The 21872-nt window shown below is 39.8% G+C and overlaps 1 protein-coding gene across 5 annotated transcripts in view; it reads right to left on the reverse strand.

The window, feature by feature from the left end:
• acbd5a (acyl-CoA binding domain containing 5a) overlaps positions 1-21872 on the reverse strand; it is a 98501-nt gene that overhangs the window by 73733 nt on the left and 2896 nt on the right. For 3 of the 5 annotated variants that reach the window (XM_078233885.1, XM_078233904.1, XM_078233912.1), the window contains exon 2: positions 4973-5093. In XM_078233885.1, coding sequence (XP_078090011.1) covers positions 4973-5093 — 121 coding nt within the window. Of the gene's footprint in view, positions 1-4751; positions 4777-4972; positions 5094-11631; positions 11724-21872 lie in introns of those variants that run through there. The other 2 variants (XM_078233895.1, XM_078233919.1) reach the window with 2 other exon arrangements.

Below are 21872 nucleotides of genomic sequence, written 5' to 3' on the forward strand. Positions count from 1 at the left end.
GTACACATAAAAAGGATTTGCTTCAGAGGTTGTCTGATGTTGCAGCTGTATAGAACGCTGGTTAGGCCACATTTGGAGTACTGCATCCAGTTCTGGTTGCCGCACTACCAGAAGGACGTGGAGGCTTTAGAGAGAGTGCAGAGAAGGTTTACCAGGATGTTGCCTGGTATGGAGGGTCTTAGCTATGAAGAGAGATTGGGTAAACTGGGCTTGTTCTCCCTGGAAAGACGGAGAATGAGGGGAGACCTAATAGAGGTGTACACAATTATGAAGGGTATAGATAGGGTGAACAGTGGGAAGCTTTTTCCCAGGTCGGAGGTGACGATCACAAGGGGTCATGGGCTCAAGGTGAGAGGGGCGAGGTATAACTCAGATATCAGAGGGACGTTTTTTACACAGAGAGTGGTGGGGGCCTGGAATGCGCTGCCAAGTAGGGTGGTGGAGGCAGACACGCTGGCATCGTTTAAGACTTACCTGGATAGTCACATGAGCAGTATGGGAATGGAGGGATACAAACGAATGGTCTAGTTGGACCAATGAGCGGCACAGGCTTGGAGGGCCGAAGGGCCTGTTTCCTGTGCTGTACTGTTCTTTGTTCCTTTCTTAGCATCTACCTGTAGTATTCTTGATGCAGTTGGTGAATGTTCTTTAACTGACATTTCTCATCTTAAACTTAAAACTCACCACCTTATAAAAAAAACAATTCTAGCAGGCAGTTGTAAAAATACCTTTTCAGAACAGATTAATCAGTATTCTGAAATTCAATATTATGCCTTAAAGTTAGATTTTGAATTGTTTTCACATGAACTTTGCAGCATTAAAGCTACAAACTGAAATACTATCAAATCAAAACATTTAATTAATAGCTACTTAGCAACAGTACAATATGTACACATTGGAACATAATTATGGTCAGTAATTTAATAAATTAGTTACTTGATGTATTCACAAAGGAGCATGAATATTACATAATATTGTAGCTCTCTAAATGGCTTTGATCTGTGCTGAGTTAGTTGATCCAGGCAGGAGAGCTTTAACATGTCCTGAATCATAGAATCTCTACAGTGCAGAAGGAGGCCATTCTTGCAGGTGGTGATGCGATTGGTGTCCTTGTCCTTCTAGACATAGAACCCTACAGTGCAGAAGGAGGCCATTCGGCCCATCGAGTCTGCACTGACAACAATCCCACCCCTATCCCTATGCTGGTTTGCGGTGGACAGAAAGGATCGAGCATGTGGACATAAAGAAAGAGGATGTGTTGGAACTATTGAATGGCATCAAGGTTGGTAAGTCGCCGGGACCGGATGGGATGTACCCCAGGTTACTGTGGGAGGCGAGGGAGGAGATTGCGGAGCCTTTGGCGATGATCTTTGCATCGTCGATGGAGACGGGAGAGGTTCCGGAGGATTGCAGATGTGGTCCCTATATTCAAGAAAGGGAACAGGGACAGCCCGGGAAATTACCGACCGGTGAGTCTAACCTCAGTGGTTGGTAAGTTGATGGAGAGGATCCTGAGAGACAGGATTTATGATCATCTAGAGAAGTTTAGTATGATCAAAAGTAGTCAGCACGGCTTTGTCGAGGGCAGGTCGTGCCTTACGAGCCTAGTTGAGTTCTTTGAAAATGTGACCAAACACATTGACGAAGGAAGAACGGTGGATGTGGTCTATATGGACTTCAGCAAGGCGTTCGATAAGGTCCCCCATGCAAGACTTCTTGAGAAAGTGAGAGGGCATGGGATCCAAGGGGCTGTTGCCTTGTGGATACAGAACTGGCTTGCCTGCAGAAGGCAGAGAGTGGCTGTGGAGGGGTCTTTCTCTGCATGGAGGTCAGTGACCAGTGGAGTGCCCCAGGGATCTGTTCTGGGACCCTTGCTGTTTGTCATTTTCATAAATGACCTGGATGAGGAAGTGGAGGGATGGGTTGGTAAGTTTGCTGACGACACCAAGGTAGGTGGTGTTGTGGATAGTTTGGAGGGATGTCAGAAGTTGCAGCGAGACATAGATAGAATGCAAGACTGGGCGGAGAAGTGGCAGATGGACTTCAACCCGGATAAGTGTGTAGTGATCCATTTTGGCAGATCCAATGGGATGAAGCAGCAGTATAATATGAAGGGTACCATTCTTAGCAGTGTAGAGGATCAGAAGGACCTTGGGGTCCGGGTCCATAGGACTCTTAAATCGGCCTCGCAGGTGGAGGATGCGGTCAAGAAGGCGTACGGCGTACTAGCCTTCATTAATCGAGGGATTGAGTTTAGGAGTCGGGAGATAATGCTGCAGCTTTATAGGACCCTGGTTAGACCCCACTTGGAGTACTGCGCGCAGTTCTGGTCACCTCATTACAGGAAAGATGTTGAAGCCATTGAAAGGGTGCAGAGGAGATTTACAAGGATGTTGCCTGGATTGGGGGGCATGCCTTATGAGGATAGGTTGAGGGAGCTTGGTCTCTTCTCCCTGGAGAGACGAAGGATGAGAGGTGACCTGATAGAGGTTTACAAGATGTTGAGAGGTCTGGATAGGGTAGACTCTCAGAGGCTATTTCCAAGGGCTGAAATGGTTGCTATGAGAGGACACAGGTTTAAGGTGCTGGGGGGTAGGTACAGAGGAGATGTCAGGGGTAAGTTTTTCACTCAGAGGGTGGTGGGTGAGTGGAATCGGCTGACGTCGGTGGTGGTGGAGGCAAACTCGTTGGGGTCTTTTAAGAGACTTCTGGATGAGTACATGGGATTTAATGGGATTGAGGGCTATAGATAGGCCTAGAGGTAGGGATATGATCAGCGCAACTTGTGGGCCGAAGGGCCTGTTTGTGCTGTGGCTTTCTATGTTCTATGAGGCCATTCGGCCCATCGAGTCCGCACCGACAACAATCCCACCCTGGCCTGCAGGAGAAGGGGCAAAGAATCGGTGTTCCCTCACCTGATTACCACACAGCAGCTTTGCTGAATGTGCAAATATGTGGTAATAATGGGAAGACAGAGTTGGGTTTGACTTGCAAAACAAAAATTGCATTTAAATGGGAACTTCAATGTCTTCAGGCAATATCAGAAAGCACTTTACTGCTAATGAATTACCTTTGAATTATAGTCAACTTTATTATATAACCAATTTGCACAAACTTGCCAGATCAGCTATGATTAAACTGAACGGCAGAGCAGGCTTGATGGGCTACGTAGCCAACTCCTGCTTCTATTTCTTATTTTCTTGAAAATGCACTAAAGTTGCACCTTATATTAGGCAGTGTCCAATGGCATAGCTGAAAAACCTGAAAATCTTGGAAAAAGTTTGTATTATAAATTTGAAAAAGAATTGATTTAAACTTTTACAGTATTAAACATCTATACTCTTTAATGATTTCAATATGCATTCCATTTAGTTCATAAGTAAAATACTTTGACTGAGAAATTGATTTTCATCACTTAAAACATACAGCACTAGTACTATAATTTGCATTCTACAGTAATAATTGTACAAAGCTCTGAGAATTTTATATACTGAAAATGAATCATAATGGATGAAGTCAGAGTAAGTTCATAGAAATCATAGAAACCATATAGTACAGAAAGAGGCCATTCGGCCCATCAAGTCTGCACCGACCACAATCCCACCCAGGCCCTACCCCCATATCCCTACATATTTTACCCATTAATCCCTCTAATCTACGCATCCCAGGACACTAAGGGGCAATTTTAGTATGGCCAATCAACCTAACCCGCACATCTTTGGACTGTGGGAGGAAACCGGAGCACCTGGAGGAAACCCACGCAGACACGAGGAGAATGTGCAAACTCCACACAGACAGTGACCCAAGCCGGGAATCGAACCCAGGTCCCTGGAGCTGTGAAGCAGCAGTGCTAACCACTGTGAAGCAGCAGTGCTAACCACTGTGCTACCTTGCCGCCCAAATGAAATCTCAAACATGCCCAAGAAAGACAGCAATTATTTTTACACCAGCAGAGACCCTGTTTGTGGCTGCTAGTATACTTAACCAATGCCTTATATAAAGTTTAAAGAAATAATTCACATTCGGAATATTTAGAGTATTTAAAGACATAAAATTGGGTCTAGTGGACAAAGCGCTGAATTAAAGTATATTATCAAATCAACTACCACTCAGAAGCTAACTGTAGCAATTTCCAATACCAGTTATTGTAAATAGAAGCATTTATAATTTTATTTCTGTGCTTAATGAGATGAATGTTTCTGCTGTAACAATCAAGGAAAAAGCACAGGATCAGGAGTAAGCCATTCAGTTCCCCAAGTCTATTCCACTATTCAATTAGATCATGGCTAACCTGTATCTAACTATTTACCCGTCTTGGTTCTATATCCTGTGCCCAACAAAATACTATGAATCTCAGTTTATAAATTTTCAATTGACTAAGCCACAACTGGTGTTGCATGTGTGGATCAATGAAAGAAAAAACAATCATCCCTGACCGACCTAGTCCTAATTTTCAGGTTATGCCCCTTTGTACGGCAAAAGACTACATTAAAGTAAACATGGTGAAAATTAATCTCCATCTCAGAGATCTAATTTAAGCATGACTAATGGGTCTCCAATGGCTGAATAGGTTCCAAACCACGGTGGTCTCAGCTTAAATTGTAGCTCGACTAGTTCACAGTACCAAACTAGTCAGGCATGGTCATAAAATCCTGTAACTAATCTTTCTTCTCTGCAGGCTATAATTCTTGCTTTAGGAAAAATAATCAATGCAAAAGTTTGAGAAAGAAACAAACTTGTACAAACATTACCAAGTTTTGGAGTCCCAGAAGCTGATTTTTGCAGTCGCAGTGCTGTTGTTCTTATGTTAAGCTGTATGGGTTCAATTTTGCAATGACTGATATCGTAATTGCGCAGGTAATTCATGTAAAAAGAAACCAACTTCAGATCAACAAGCAGAATGCAAATGACAGCAAGTCAATTCTACACATTTAATAAATTAAGTCAGTAATTATAAAATAAATATCATCACCATTTGTATTTGCCAATAGGATCCCAGAAGCCAGGCCTGGGGGTGTTGCAGGGCCCCAAGGTTGCTTGCTTGTAGTAACTGTAGAATTTCAGCATCAGCTCATTTGATGGTTGAAATGAACCTATTTAATAAGACATTTCAAACATTTAATTAGTCCTACATTTTCACTTAATTAGATTTTAGCTGATTTTTTCAAAAAACAGCTGCAAGTCATATTGCAAATGGAAAGTCACTATAACAGTATCAACAGATCTTCTGCAAAATATTACATCAGACAAGACAGCAGAACAGTCAGCAGGGGCTCTGCCTAATTGGCAGATTAGCTGTTACAAACTAGTGAACGAAAATCCAGCACTTTTAGATTCCCAATAGATCGGTTAAGGTACTGATCTTTACCAGCGTGGCCCAATACATCTGCCTCATGTGGCTAATTGGGAATCTAAATGTGGCTAATGCAATGTTGATTAGCAAATTCCAAAATGAGTAAGAGAGATCATCATTGGGCAAATGAACTCAATACTCATTCATATAATAATCACCTCTGTACTTTAACCTTTACGTGTACTTTGACCTTGATGTGCATGTCAGTCAAAGGGTAAAGCAGTGTGTGTCTGCTTTACTTCCTTGGTTCCTTTTGAAATTGTGTATAATGTGGGTGAAATCAGTGAACTTCAACATAGAGTTATAGAGCAATACAGGACAGAAACAGCCCTTCGGCCCAATCGGTCCATGCCGACCATGGTGCCCTCCCAGCTAGTCCCAACTGCCTGCGTTTGGCCCAAATCCCTCTCATTCTTTCCCAGCCATGTACTTATCCAAATGCTTTTTAAATGGCACTATTGAACCTGCCTCACTTATCTCCCTGGATCCCATGCAACCTAACCTTCCAGATTAGTCTGCCATGCGGGACCTTGTCAAAGGCCTTGCTAAAGTCCATATAAACAACATCTACTTCCCTACCCTCATCCATCCTCTTGGTTACCTCTTTGGAAAAACTCAAAGATTCTTCAGACATGTTTGCCAACCCCACTGAAATTGCCCAGTGTAACGGAGCATTGGTCTCCTGGGCACTGCTGCGAGCAGCCCAATAAAAATATGCTCTTAACTTTTCACCACAACAACATTCCCTGCCCCCCCACCCTCATCACTTCCTTGTTTCCCATTATTAATACTCCAGTCTCAACAAGGGACCAATACTTACTTTAGCTACATTCTTCCTTTTGATACACTTGTAAAAACTTTTACTGTGTTTTTAAAAAATATTTCTTGCTTTCTCTCATTCACATTTCTCCTTTTTTATTATTTTGTTAGTTACCCTTTGCTGATTCTTAAAATTTTCCCAATCTTCTGCGCTACCACTAATTTTTTGCATCTTTGGACATCTTTTAAGTTTGATACCATTCTTAATTTCCTTAGTGTAGTGCATCTTTCTCCTAAAATTGTTCTCAATGGAATATATCTTTGCTGAGAGTTATGAAATATTTGCTTAAATATCTGCCATTGCTTTCCTCCCGTCTTATCTTTTAACTTATTTTCCTGTGCAATTTTAACCAACTCTGTCTCCATACCTTGCAATTGCTTTAAGTTTAACACACTAGTTTCAGACCCAAATTTCTCACCTCAAACAGAATGTGAAATTCAATCATATTGTTCTCATCACTCTTACCTAGGGAATTCCCGGATTCACCTTATGTAAAAATACAATTTTCTTTACGCATCATTCAATCCATAAAAATATTTGTTTAAATTCCACAATTTTCCTTCTATATCACAGGCTTCATTAGGTGGTTTTAAAAATACTTCCCTTTGAAATTTCTCACCCTGTAAAAACACAGCTTTTATGTGCATCAAGTTGCACTCCCAGGAGTTGGCTGCTAAAATGGCCTAACTCACTTTCCCTGCAGTAGGGGAGTCCACCCTGATATCTTGATTCCCAAAACTTTTCTCAAAACCCCCAACCACTAGTCTAGCTTTAACCTTGTACGTGCTGACAAAGTAGTATATCTTCTGTGCATGTCCACCGGTGTGTCAAAGCTGGCTGTTCCATCTGGTATTTTGGTATATGCTCCAAACTCCTTCCAACTCTGTTTTGCTTCCTTTACCAGTTTATCTTCCAATTTATTGGCAACTACTCAAGCATCTCATTCATGAGGGTTTCTACTTCTAGCGACATTCCTAGTTTGTTCTGCAATTCCCTTTCTTGTCAAGCTACAACCTCTACACACTCCCTTTTCTCTTTCTGGACTGCTGTTACATGATCTGTGATCAGAGTCCTGGTTGCAAGTCCATGATCTTTTCCTGGGATCGTGACTCCTTTCCAGTTCAGTATTGGAACTTGCACTGCACTTTCTGGCCAATCACATCTTTACCTCATTTATCTAATCCACGGATCTTATTTTCTGACCTTCATCCTGCACATTTCACCAATGTTCATATTTACCTGCTCTTCCATTCATGGTGGCATCCCTCCACACATTGGCCCCTTCTAGTATGCGTGTTACCTTCATTCCTATTTTGAATAATTGTCTTTTTGAATAAATAGCCTTATTCTGCGCTTCAGCATTACATTGTTCATCATCAAACAACTCTCTATTGTCAGTCAGCTCCACATAATTGCCCAATATGTACGTATGTGAAGTACACCTGCCTCTTCACTCTCTATGTCTTGTTCCAAATCTATTAAGTGCCAACTAGCCTTGAAGAATGAACTCTAACCCTTAAATCCCACATTGTACAATTACTACTTTTCCCTCATTGCCTGTCACTTTACTAGGACCTTTCCAGTCTTTCAGCTCTTCTCTTTTGTTATACAACAGGTCCCCTGGTCTAAACTGTATGAGGTGCCATAAGACTCGCTGAAGTTTCTCCAGAACCTCAGTTTTAATGGAAGCCTTGCTCCTTGCATGCCAAACATTCAAATGAGCAGAAAAATAGAGCTAATGCTATTCCCTTCTTGAGCAGGGGGAGCATCCGATATGACTGATGGTAATTTCAGATTTCTCCATCACACAAACTGATACTGACTATAACCCTCAACCATTTGCAAAGAGTTCTTTCATATCCCATCCATGCCAGTCCCATTTGCAATTTATAATCTGGTTGATCAGCCAATATTTTATGTAATATGTCATCCATCACTGCATGGTTTCTCTCGCACAATAACAGAGCATGGATAATTATGATATTCAAATTTTCATGACTCAAAATTCCTCATTGGCAAATTCCCTGCCATTATAGAATCCCTACAGTGCAGAAGGAGGCCATTCGGCCCATCGAGTCTGCACCGACCACAATCCCACCCAGGTCCCATCCCCGTAACCTCACATATTTACCCCAGCTAATCCTCCTGTCTCTAGGGGCAATTTAGCATGGCCAATCAACCTAACCTGCACATTCTTGGACTGTGGGAGGAAACCGAAGCACCAGAGGAAACCCACACAGACACAGGGAGAATGTGCAAACTCCACACAGTGACCCAAGCCGGGAATCGAACCCAGGTCCCTGGCGCTGTGAGGCAGCAGTGCTAACCACTGTGTCACCGTGCCATCCTGTCAGAAATTTTGTACATGTTCCTAATCCTGTTCCCAGCCATTTCTCCATGGCCTTATCGACAATGGTTAGTTTGTCCTTACCGCGTGTTAGTGAATAAATCTGGTTGCCATATCTATACAGTGTACCAAAAAAAAACCCCATCTCTTTCCTATATATTTTTTTAAGTCCACTGGCACTGCATCATTAAATTCCATGGCTAGTGGCAAGCTCACAACAGGATGTGGTCTTCTGATATTTTATACAAATTTCACACTGAGTTGTAACTTGCTCAGTAAGGTTGTTGTATTCTTTATCAAGCACTTCAGCATCTCATAGTGGTGCTGGATGTGCAAACTACCTATGCAACTTCCAAATAATCTTCTTTTTGTTCACCAAATTCTTATTCCCAGGAGCTAACAAGGCATCTTGAATTCTTTGTCAATAAATTTCTAGCTTCCTTAATGGCAGGCAGTAATGCCCTGACCTAATAAATGTACATCGACAATCTCCCCAAACACTCTTCCTGTCTAGTGGCATCTGCGCTTTTTTCACCAAAGATCTACTTAACAATAAAGGCATTTCGCTAGAAACCACAACTGTACTGATGAAAAGGCTGATCCCAACTACACTGCTAAAGAGGACTATCCTTTTGGAAGAATTTGGCATGTTGTCATTTCCAAACCTGAAGCATGTAGCGTTTTCATATTCTTTGACCTTCCTCTGATCTACTTCAGCAAGAGACTACAGGTATCAGCTAAGCTGGACTACCCCACACACTGTGGAAGTGCAACCGCTATCTAAAGTGGCACAGTTGAATGAATCAGCCACCCAAATACACATCACTGGATTCAGACTCAGCGACCAACACAATCTCTTTCTTCATGGCAGCCCCTATTGTCATTTTCAGCTTTGGAATTACCGGTTTCATGAATTATTTCAAAAACTTGATTCTTTCGCTGTAGGCAATGCATTACGTAATATACTTGGAATCACACAGATAACATTGATTAACCGCTCCCCGTGCATTTCTCACGTTTAAGCATCTGAGGTCATCTTCCCAGACTCTTTCAAATTGGTTAAAAGTACAGCCATCTTCAGACTGCCTTTCAATAACCCCATCTTTGTACTGGCATCTGCGTTTAACGTTTTATCAACCTCAAAACTCGGCCATCATGGAATCCTCCATCCTTTGCGTTATCACAGTTGCCTGTATTTGATAGGAAATTAGCAGGAAATAATTTGTCTTCCTAAAAAAATATATTACAGCAGCAACCATTTGGTCTCAAAGAGATTCTTTACTTTGGGATTGAATTCCCATCAATACTAAAAGTCTATCAACATGATGAATGCATGCACAATCAAGTAACTTAAATGTCAATACCGACTGCAGGATGTCAAGTTCAAACCTCTTCAATCTCTTACGCCATCCGTCAAAGTCCATAATATATTTCTCCATGGACTGACCATCTGTTTTCTTAAATCTATCAAAGCCTTTTTGTCGAAATTATCCATAAACTGTAACAGAAGATCAAATCCCTCTTCTTATCCACATTTTTCCATTCAAAAATACTTTGGCTCCTAATTTTACTCTTTGTTGGTAATGATAAAGCCAAAGTCGTACCGTGTCCACATCTCAACTTCAGTTTTCCATTGTTTGTACGATTTTGTCTGAGAAAATTAGTGGAAAATCAAAACCTGATATTTTGCATTGTCCTTTTGCATCCTGTAACTTAAATTGGTCAACAGCAGCATGTTTCTTTTCCTTCCGATAATAGAAACATAATGTTCTTTTAAAGTGTCCAATCATCAAGACTTAATGCTCATCCTCTGCTACCATGTTAAATCCAACGGATTGTATGTGGTGAAAGAATAAGTTTTAAGCTTATCTTCTACCTTGAGCAGACACATTCGCCAAATAGTTCAGCAGAAAGTCAGAATCTTTCTTGTTCCTTTCGCACCAATTGTTCCAGCTGCATCCAGTTACAGATGATCCAATGTTCATCCGCTGTCTTTAACAATGCAATTGGTTTGATTTATTGTCACATGTATTAATATACGGTGAAAAGTATTGTTTCTTGCATACTATACAAAGCATACCATTCGTAGAGAAGGGAAGGAGAGAGTGCAGAATGTAGTGTTACAGTCATAGCTAGGGTGGAGAGAAAGATCAACTTAATGCAAGGTAGGTCCATTCGAAAGTCTGATAGCAGCAGGGAAGAAGCTGTCCTTGAGTCGGTTGGTACATGTCCTTGGACTTTTGTAACTTTTTCCCGACAGAAGGTGGAAGAGAGTGTGTCTGGCATGCGTGGGGTCCTTAAGTATGCTGCCTGCTTTTCCGAGGCAACGAGAAGAGTAGACAGTGTCATTGGGTGGGAGGCTGGTTTGAGTGATGAACTGGGCTTCGTTCACAACCCTTTGTAGTTTATTGCTATCTTGGATAGAGCAGGAGCTGTGATACACCATAGAAAGCATTCTTTCTGGTTGTATCTGTAAAAGCTGATGAGAGTTGTGGTGGACATACCAAATTTCCTCAGTCTTCTGAGAAAGTAGAAGCATTGGTTGAAACAATATAAATGCAAAAGGGTGCAAATGCTAATACATTGACAAATAGACTTTCTGAACTCATCCTTCAGCCTACTTTTGCCAATTTGATTTGTCTAATCAATATGAAGATTAAAATCTCCCATGATTATTGCAGTAACTTTATTACAAGCTTCCATCATTTCTTGATTTCTCCTCTGTTGTTCAGTGTGGCTAATGTCAGTAGGCCTATAAACTACTCCCACCAATGACTTCTTGCCTCTGCTATTTTTCACCTCCACTCAAATTGATTCCTCACATTTTAATCCTCCAACCCAAGATCATTCCTCATTGCTATACTGATTTCATTCTTCAGTAACAGTCACCCCACCTCCTTTCCCTTTCTTCCTGTCCTTCCAAAAATGTCTACTACACCCTTGAATATTCAGGTTCCAGCCATAGTCGCTTTGCAATCTAGTCTCTACAATGGCTATCATATCTCACACATTTATTTCTACTTTCACTTTGTCTGTCTTGTTACAAATGCTGCGTGCATTCAGATATAGAGCCTTTAATTTTGGCTTTTTACTATTTTTCCTTACACTGACCTTATTTGCTGATGCACTTTGATGTTTGAATGTCATGTCCTTTCCAGTCACACTGTTATCATCATTACTGATAAATCCCAGAGTAAGATGATCTGTTACACATTTACAAATATAAACATTAGTTATGGACAATCCCAATGTTTATATAATTTAAAGCAAGATGATACTAGAGCAGAGTCAAATATCTTGTTCTGCACACACAGCGGTGGAAGAAATAAATTGTCTACTGTACAACTCAGCACAAGAGATCCTAATTGCCTGTGGAAAAGCATATGTAAAATATCTGAATGTGGAGGTAAGAGGGAAAAAAGAGACATCACAGAAGTAAGACTCACTCTCGACACATGTTCGTTACTCCTGGATCCAAGAAGACAGAGGAAGGTGAAGAACCTATTCACCCCGTTACAATTGTGAGGTTTATAAGATTATGTTGAGGATTATCTTTTGGTTTATAACGTTAACTATATTTTCGGACTGTAGTTTTCAATGTAGGCTCAATGAAAAGGCTCATGAGATCTGTGGAGTCTGCCTGGCAATAAGCACAAATAATTGCTTGGGATCTGAAGAAGACCTGAGATTGTTTTATTGAAATGGATGTGCAAGGTATTTATGCTTAGAGACAATGTCAGCCAGATAATTAGTACACTAAGAATGGATCCCAAGTCTTCCAATGTCCAAGAAAGATTTTATACCTGTTAAGTTGTAAACAGTGGGTGTAAACTATTCCTTTACTTCTAAGATGAAAGAGAGTTGTGATCAAAGATAACTGATCAGCGTTCCTACTTAGATCCAAAGCAAATATGTTGCCCATGGCCATGGAGGAGAGAGAAACCATTTCTGAAATCAGGCTACAGGCTTCCACATGAGCCCAGGCAATTTACAGACAAACAGCAGTTGTAGTTTGGTCTTGTATAGTGTGTAGCCAACTTGAGAAGTAGAGAGCAAGAAACAGAACCAGCCATCTTAAGCAGAGAAAATACTGACTCTACATTCACCACACAGAACACAGGGGGGAACTCGCACTGAAATTGAAGACCAAGTTCGTTGAGGAATTAAAGGAGGCTGGAAGATTCCACTAGCTTGGAGCTAAAGAAAGGCATCTACAGCACAACTCCCATAGTGAAAGACTGTTATGGGAATAGGAGTTATCCAGCTGGGAAAGTAAAAAAGTAAGGGGCAACCTGAACTGTTATTAAGAACTATACTTCCATTGAGAGGTTTAAGTGACAAGAGGGTGAAGATTGGTCATTTCTATAGTTTAAAGTGAGTTGCCTACAAAAATAACGTTTTGTCAAGAGTATTTTTTTCAGTCATTTAAACAATAAAAGCGTGAAATCTTAATGTGTCACTCTTTCAGCTAATAACTAGAAGTTTTATTTTCTGTTTAAAAGACAATGGTCTCTATAGAGATCACAACAATCCACTGCAGGTCTAAGTTCTGGAAACTTGTTAATTACAAGCATGCAGTCTTTAATATAGCCAATACTTGTTTAATAGCTAAGGAATTAATATCACCAATTAATACTACTTATTATAAACTACAAAATCACAATCAGCAAGCAGTTACCTCTGACAAAACTGAACTGTCTTTACAAGTTCATTCATTTTGTCAAGTAAGCCTATCTCAAGTTGCTATGTTGCTAATTATTACTGCAAGGTTAATGAATGATTGTTAGTTCATGATTTTGATGTCTGAGTTGATAATTAAGAAGGAAAGCTTGATTAATTTACTCCATAGCTCGTGGAAGGTTGGTTATATAAATGCTAATACAATCCAAACTGATTGAAGTCAAACAGTTCAACAATCCAAATTTAGACATCATTAACTCTTAGGCATTATCAGAGTGGTAAATCCCAGATATCTCTGATGTGGAGTTAGGTGCCAAGTTAAAGGTTTGTCTGGTGCCAGTGATAAATATTTTCATCAGGATATTAATTCCAGTGTTTTTACAAAAGCTATACTCTTGACACACAAGATTGTACTAACTGGAGAAGTAGCAGGAAAGTTATCTATGCTCTGCACTGGCAAGTTGTATATTTTGCTTTAAACTTAGCCAAATTGATGCATGGGTCAGCCTCAATTCTTTACTTGGTTTATATAAAAGGTATGTAGCCAGATTAGCAGAGTACTCATATCAAGGCAAGCAAACAAAGTGCATATCTGTGGATTTCTCAATAGGTTGGAGCCTCAAGCATGAAGAAGGGTTTCCAATAACTTTTAAAAACAGATTCAAATTTCCAGTTACTAGCTGAAAGAATAACACAAGATTTCATGTTTTAAAACAAGTGACTAAGACAACACGATAAATTTTTTTTTAATAGGTACCAACACTTTTTTTTATAGACAACTTGTACTTTACTCTTCAGAATGTGACATCCTCCTTTTATACTCATCACCCTTCACACTCAGAGAATTATAGTCCTTTAAGCAAACAGGCCACAATTGCTTTGCATATCCTCATAATAACTTTAAGTAACCATCTCAAGGCATTTTCCTAAATTTTCAGAGAGTTTCTTACATCTACCAGCAACAGGAAGCTTATTCCGTGATTGATCTTCCTCAGCCATGCCAGGAAAATCTCCCAGAATTCTTAAATGGTTGCAGGATGCATCGTTTTCAGTAGAATCCATCTCTGTCCCATGCTTGGCTGTAGTAGCTTGCAAAGCCAAGCAGCCATGTCACTTTGCTGACTACACAGAACCCCAGTTTGTCTGAGATATTCATTAATTTGTAAGGAAGCCTGTAACCTGATCTCTAAAGTAGTTTCCTCTGCCCTCTTCTGCATAGCAGCAGGAAACACATTTGCATTTTTACCTAAATGCAAGGGCAATTGGTTATCTTTGACCCCCAAAAGTGTAAATACCTTGCACGTTCTTCTCAGTAAAACAATCAAGTCTTTTTTTAAACTAAGCCTTCCTTTAATCCCTAACAATCAAACCACCAAGGCTTACTGTTGGGCAGACTGCAGGTCAGGTCACAAGATCCCTTTCATTTACCCTAAATTTAAAGCTACAGTGTCAAAATATGATCTTATAAACCTCATAACCATAACAGCATGATGATGTTTCTCCATATACATTTGACAGCAAACTAACCAAGAAAATGCCTGGGGTTACACATGTTATGATCCCTTATTGTATTCCCGAACGCCAGTTGAAAAAGAAACCAATTATGGAACCAAAAATGACATACTTGTTTATTTATTTATATAGTTACTTGCTTATGCATGCACAGAGTTGCTGTGTGTATCGCACATTAAAGGGGTCCTATGTGCTTTAGACATCATTGAAACTTCTGACTAAACACCAGCCAGTCACAGAATGATACTGTATCACCAGAAAAATGAGCAAGACGTGTGAACCTGAACTTTTAACACAAGGTTACACCAACGTGGGAAATGCATAGGCATTCAGTCTGTGAAAATCACACTCCCAAACACACATCACAGGCAAGCAAACTGCGGTCCACAGGCCTAAGAGTTCTGCAGGGGTATCTCACAGGGACCCTGAGGTCACAGGTTTCTCCTGTCACTATACATTACAAGTATAAGCCTCCTAACCCTACAACCACAAGTTTCATCTGTAAGGAAGCAGAGGTAGTTTTAAGTGATTGATGTTTGTACTGTTGGATGTTAGAAATAAGATATAGATTTAAGTGAGATTAATTCAGTTTTTCCGTGTAAGAAAGGGTAAAACTCGTCAGATTCATGTCAAACAAAGGTCTTTGCGTGTATGGGGGCTTTTGGTTTCATTTTAAAATGCGTCTCTATTGTGCTTAGAGAGTTAACTGTGTGAAAGTCAAACAAGAACCTGGAGAAAGAATAAGCTGTGGCTTAGCAGCCAGGGGGCACCTTTAAGGAAAAGACCTGGGACAGGATTTTCTGGCTGCGCTCACCCAGAAACCGGAAAATCCCGCCACAGGGTGCGCCCCTCACCTGCTACAATTCCTGTGGTGGATGGAATGGGAAAATTCGCCCCCTGATGTTTTTGGTTTAACTGTTCCCAGGTAGAAAAGGCTCAATAGCTTGAGAGAGCACAGTTCAGCTGTGCCAGAAGCTGAACAATGCAGTAATGGGCTTTACTGCAAGTCCCAGAAACTAAAGGACAGCTAGTTCTAGAAACCAGTGGATGAAAAGAGGAATTCCAGGAAACTGAAGTTAAAAGACTGGAATTGGAGCAGGGCACTGTTCATTGAAGTTAAAGACGGATCTGATGAAGTTGGCTAGTGGGAAGTCAGAGATCTGAAGTAATCATAAGGATGGCGATATCTGACTACAGACCGTGAATCAATAGCTGAGGCAATTGTGAAGCAATCGGTGGCTTGTTCTCTGAAAGATTGAATGAAAGTTTGAAAGCTCATGGCTATTAAAGCCAAATGAATTACTGAAAGATTCAGAAATCTTGGAAATGGATCCTTGCTGGGAACAGCTGAGGGAAAGCATTGTTTGAGAGAAGATTCTAAGGTTTGTCTGTTCAAGAGTGGAGTTTGGGAAACACATGTAGAAGCCGGAGTCAAGTAAGATTAGTTGGCTCATGGTGCAACAACTCTGGGAGAATTTGATCCACTGCCTGCACAAGAGCCAGTGTTTCAGCATTAAGTACTTTTAAGAACCTTTTTTTAATTTCCTCTATTTCCCAAGATGAGAACAACATCTCCCATTTTCCTACACAAGAAATCAACTGCACTAGAACACTTCAAGAAGATTAGTATGTGAAGATTGCTGGAAATGATTACTATGGGAACTTGAGTATGCAGTTACCCAGACTTTTTAAATGTTTTATTTGTCTTTAAAATGTCCTCTACTTTTGGGTGTTTCAGCAGGCAGGGACAATTTATAACTTTAAGTTTAATTTATATTTCTATGTGGTAAGAAAGGTGGAATATGGTTTCAATTCATTTTTTGAGATTGTGCCGTAAAGTCTGGAGGGCCTCCGAGCAAAAAACGTCAGGTTTTCTGTATTTGTCTGGTATATGCATTTTTAATTAGGTTTACAATCCTGAAAGTGATTTACAGAAGGGATAGTAATTTAGTGATGACCAAAGCAGAAAAACAATTATACTGTTGCCTTGTGGCAGGAGTCCAGTGTCACACAGACACAGACAAAAAAAACAGTTCATGTCAGAGAGGGAAAACAGGAGTTCCAAGCTCTCTGATAAGAAATACTATGAGGCTTATGGGGGATTGAGTTTAAGGAACTCAGTTATTTGCTCTGCAGTTGAAGTAACAGTGAGTTTAGAGTGGAGTTTTGGGTGTCTCAGGAAGAGTTACCAGCTGGGGAAAAAGCATTGAGTGAATGCTCAGAAATTCGCCAGAAGAGAATCATACAACTGGACCAATCCAAGCAAGAAGCCAGTGTTAAGGCAGTGGTAAATCTTCACTTTTTTGTGTGTTTGTAAAGGTATTGCTGGGATTAAAGAAATGGTGCAAGTTTGAAAGATTTTCTGGTATTTGTATTGAGATCTTTCTGATCTTTTTGTTTGGTGTAATGTTTTTCTTGTTTAATAAATGTTTTATTCTTTTATGTTAAAAGTTCATCAGTAAACTCCTGTGAATTTGTTCAGTAACTTTCAAAAAACAAAGTTAGGATCTATCAAGATAGGTTTCACCCTCGGATCGAACTTTGTCTAGTATGAACTTCAGCTTGGGTAGATCTTAACTCCAATACAACAAAACTAGCATTTGATCTTATTCAAGTGTCCAACCAGTTCAACTTTCCAATTAAGCTTCCCAATTGTCCCTTCTTTAGATATAACATTATCTTTCTTTCTAATGGCCTAAAATGATTAACCGGGATGGAAGCAACCCTTCCAAGTCAGATTTGATGATTTTAAGCTATTCCAGATCTATTCTGCTTAATATCTCAACCAACATCTTTAAAAGCTCCACATGCCAAATTCCCAATGTTAAATTATAGTCCAAGCTTATTAATAATTCATTTCTCAAATTACACAGTACCACGTCATAAAAATTATCAACATGCATCAAGAAGATGTCTGAAAGTTTCCATTTACAATACCAACATTGTGAGATCAGCTTTTAGTTGAATATAAGCTATTTTCAGCAAAACAGATCACACCAAAGAACAAAAACACACCCTGGAAACATCATTCAAGCCACATATGTTTATTTCCTTAGTTTTCTGCATCTGCTGCTTCTCTGGCTGGTTTCAGAAACAGTTCTCTCTGAAACGCTTCACCGTGTAGAAATGCAGCTTTTAGGCATGTTGATCTACACATCCCATTAGCATGTGGCCAAAAAAGCTAAACAGATTTTCAAGATTACTTTTCCAGCTGTGGGAGAGTCCACTAACATTTGCAATATCCACTCACTTCATAAAACCCTTAGCAATTAGCTTCACTTGAACCTTCAAAGTGCTGTCCGCAAGGACTTTTTCCAGTGTACATCCACCTACATGACAATGCTGGTTGCCCCTTATCTGATACTTCAGAATAAACTGTAAATCCTCTCCAACTATCTTATTCTCATTCTTTTGCCTCTCCTTAGGCTTTATGGCAGCCACCAAAACTTCATGATCATGAGGACTTCTGTTCTAGTTCTGTTCTGAGACTGTTCTGTGGTCTATATATTTTTTCCTAATCTATTCAAGCTGTGGTCTTTACTTGAACTGTTTTGTCTTTCAAGAATACTATTGTACTATTGGAGCGTCTTTCTCTAGAACACAATTGTCTTCAAAAGTAAAAATCACTTCTGGACTCACTATCAGTACTTGAACTGCACTTTCTCACTCTGTGATTTTGTCTATAATAACCCTTGGTCCTTACCAAGTATCACTATAGAAAATAAATTATTTCTATAATGATACTTATTATAGAATAAGTAACTATATTTAGATAATTAAAATATTTCTGTCTTTCATACCTTTAGACCCATGGCAACTACCTCATTAATGTCAATGGAAGGCTTCCAAGAGAATGTGGTGACATTTTCCAATGTTTTTTATTAATTTCAACACTTGTCACTAATCTCTTTTAGTTTTGTATATTCATCAATCACACCTGCATTTTTTAAATAGGATTTTTAACCTTTGACAAGTAGGGTAAACAAACTATGTAACTTTCAGACAATTTGCTTTTCGTCTCTGATTCTGATTGATGGCCCCTCGAGCCTGCTCCATCATTAAGATCATGATTGATTCGATTGCAGCCTTCTTACCACTTCCCTGTGTGCACCCAGTAATCCTTGGCTCCAATATCAATCAAAAATTTGCCCAACTCAGCCCTGAGTGCATTCAATGATCAACCACCACTGCTTGGTGGGAAAGAGAATTCCAAACACTACAAACACTCAAAAACTTTCTCATCTCATTTTTAAATGGCAAACAACTTATTTTAAAAATGTGCCCCTTAGTTCTGGGGAAACATCCTTCCAGCATTCACACTGTCAAGTGCATTCAGAATCATACTTGTTTTTACAGTTTTCTTCAATGTGAGCCAAACTTGCATTTAAAATGCACTTTTTTAAACAAATGTTTCAATAAAACACTGTGGCAAACAAACATGAGGTTAATGTCCTGACTGGGTAAACTGCAGACCAACCGATTTCCCAAAAATAACTGCCTCATTGTGCTTCATGTCAAGTTTAATTTGTGCCTTTTTCATACCTTTGCTGTTGAATAAACTTTGTATCTCACTAGAGACAAATCAGTACATATACAATAGCTTACTCCAGCTATTTTACACAGAATTACAACATTCTTTACCTCAATACATTGTCATCACTAAACATAAAGCAAATATCACTTTCATATTCCTTAACCATAGAAAATTACAGCTCAGAAACAGGCCTTTTGGCCCTTCTTGTCTGTGCCGAACCATTTTTTGCCTAGTCCCACTGACCTGCACTTGGACCATATCCCTCCACACCCCTCTCATCCATGAACCCGTCCAAGTTTTTCTTAAATGTTAAAAGTGACCCTGCATTTACCACTTTATCCGGCAGCTCATTCCACACTCCCACCACTCTCTGTGTGAAGAAGCTCCCCTAATATTCCCTTTAAACTTTTCTCCTTTCACCCTTAACCCATGCCCTCTGGTTTTCTTTCTCCCCTAGCCTCAGTGGAAAAAGTCTGCTCGCATTCACGCTATCTATACCCATCAAAATCTTGTACACCTCTATCAAATCTCCCCTCATTCTTCTACACTCCAGGGAATAAAGTCCCAACCTATTCAATCTCTCTCTGTAACTCAGCTTCTCAAGTCCCGGCAACATCCTTGTGAACCTTCTCTGCACTCTTTCAACCTTATTTACATCCTTCCTGTAACTAGGTGACCAAAACTGTACACAATACTCTAAATTCGGCCGCACTAACCTCACTAACCTTGTCTCAATCCTTCAACCTAGATACCATTTTAACCTATTTGTTCCACATCCTGTTGAAGCATATACTAGCACTGCACAGTTAATGAATACATAGCTAACACATTCAAAGGACTAAAACTCCTGGTGACCAGTAAAATTTGTAAGCTTCATTATCTCCATCATCTTCTTTGGAATTCTTTGTGCCATCTGACATTGAGGACCCTGCCTTTCCACTTTGGGCAGTTCATCACATAATGATATTGAGTCACACCTTAAGCACCTGTTAACTCTTCCTTGGACATTTCTGGGATTCATGTACTTATTATTGCTGTTCCAATTCTGTTTCCTGCTATAGTAGCCAGATATGCTAAAGAAGCTTTCATCCTCATTCTGCCTGTATTTAAATCTTCCATTGAATGGGCACATTTCTGAGCCTGGCATTCACCAAGTCTTCAACTGTTTCATCACCACACAATGTGCCATTTGTTCCATGAGGGCTGAAGGAAATCATATGAATTATTTGAAGGCAGCAGATATCCAATTTTAGAGGGTCTTCCTTCCAAGAATCAAACAGCACTTAGAACCAAGAGCCTGTCCAATTGAGACATCTTAGCACAATCCAGCAATTTAAATGCATCCCCAAATTGAATCATCAATCCTTCATACAATCTGTTAAAATCTATGATATATTCCTTCTTTAACTGATCATCTGCTTTCCAAAATCTAAGTCTTACCATGCATCACAGGTATTCAACAGATCATGGTTTAGAAATGATGACTTTGCAGAAATTATCTACGTGATAGGCAAACAGCTCACAAAATACTTCCAATTTTATTCCTGATAGGAAGCAACAATGGTAAGACCATACACTGTTTGCTCTTTGGTATGAACATAACTGTCGTCATTCGTCCATTGGTTATATGGTTCAGATTCTTCAGAGGGTAATTGTATCCTGACAATTCACACTAGTTTTCTGCCATTCTCCCCAAAACTCCAATGTTGATTTTCTTTTTCTTAGCTTTCAACCTTCACCTTTTGGCAACCAACCTCTGTTAGCAGGTTATTTTTCAGAAAGCCAGTTGGTGAAGAATGAATCTTCACGTACTTTATTATTAAGAGTTATGCATTACAAGCATAACCTCCTTACTGAACCACTCCAGTTTTAGGCAGTCTCTATTTATAGGAACCCAAGTCAATGGCCTGCATACAAATTTCCCTTCTGTGGGAAAGCATATTGACTCCTCCTGGCAAATCAAACAAAAAAGGCCATTTATCAAGTCCAAAAATCATGATTGCAAACCCATATCCCAACATCTCATGGCCTTGCTCACCACAGTAAAACTGACTGAACAATCACAATATTTAAAATTCTATTCTTCGAGTATTTTTAGATTAAATGTGAGGGAATGCATGTGTTGGGGAATGGAATATATGTAAATTTTGAACATTTTGTGCCAATATCAGAAATAGGTCAGGTACAACATGAACCGGACTCAGCACAAAATTCCTCCAAATGCACCTAAAGTCTAACTCTTGAACTTTTACTAATCTGCTCTGAATGCCAGCAACTGAATGGCTTCCAAAGCTGAGAATATTCATTTTGGCTTATTGGAGGGCAATTTTGTGCTTTGGGCCTGTAATTATTCTGCAGCAGATTCAAACCTGCATTCTTGTGGTAAAAAGATAGTATGCCAATTCACTACACCAGCCACATTAAAGTAAAAACACGCACAACAGAATTCTATGAAGTAAAAATAAATGGAATGCTGTAGTTTGGTGTATGTATGCCTTTAAAATATTTTGAACAGAAAATTACCATTACTATCCTTTCCCAATTTTGCACTTGCCCATGTGGTACCTATTACTTGTCAACTCAGTGTTATTAATGTTGCACTGTGGTGTGAAAAATAAACTGAGGT

Source organism: Mustelus asterias, chromosome 2, assembly GCF_964213995.1.
Source record: "Mustelus asterias chromosome 2, sMusAst1.hap1.1, whole genome shotgun sequence".
In the NCBI taxonomy this organism is placed as follows: Eukaryota; Metazoa; Chordata; class Chondrichthyes; order Carcharhiniformes; family Triakidae; genus Mustelus; species Mustelus asterias.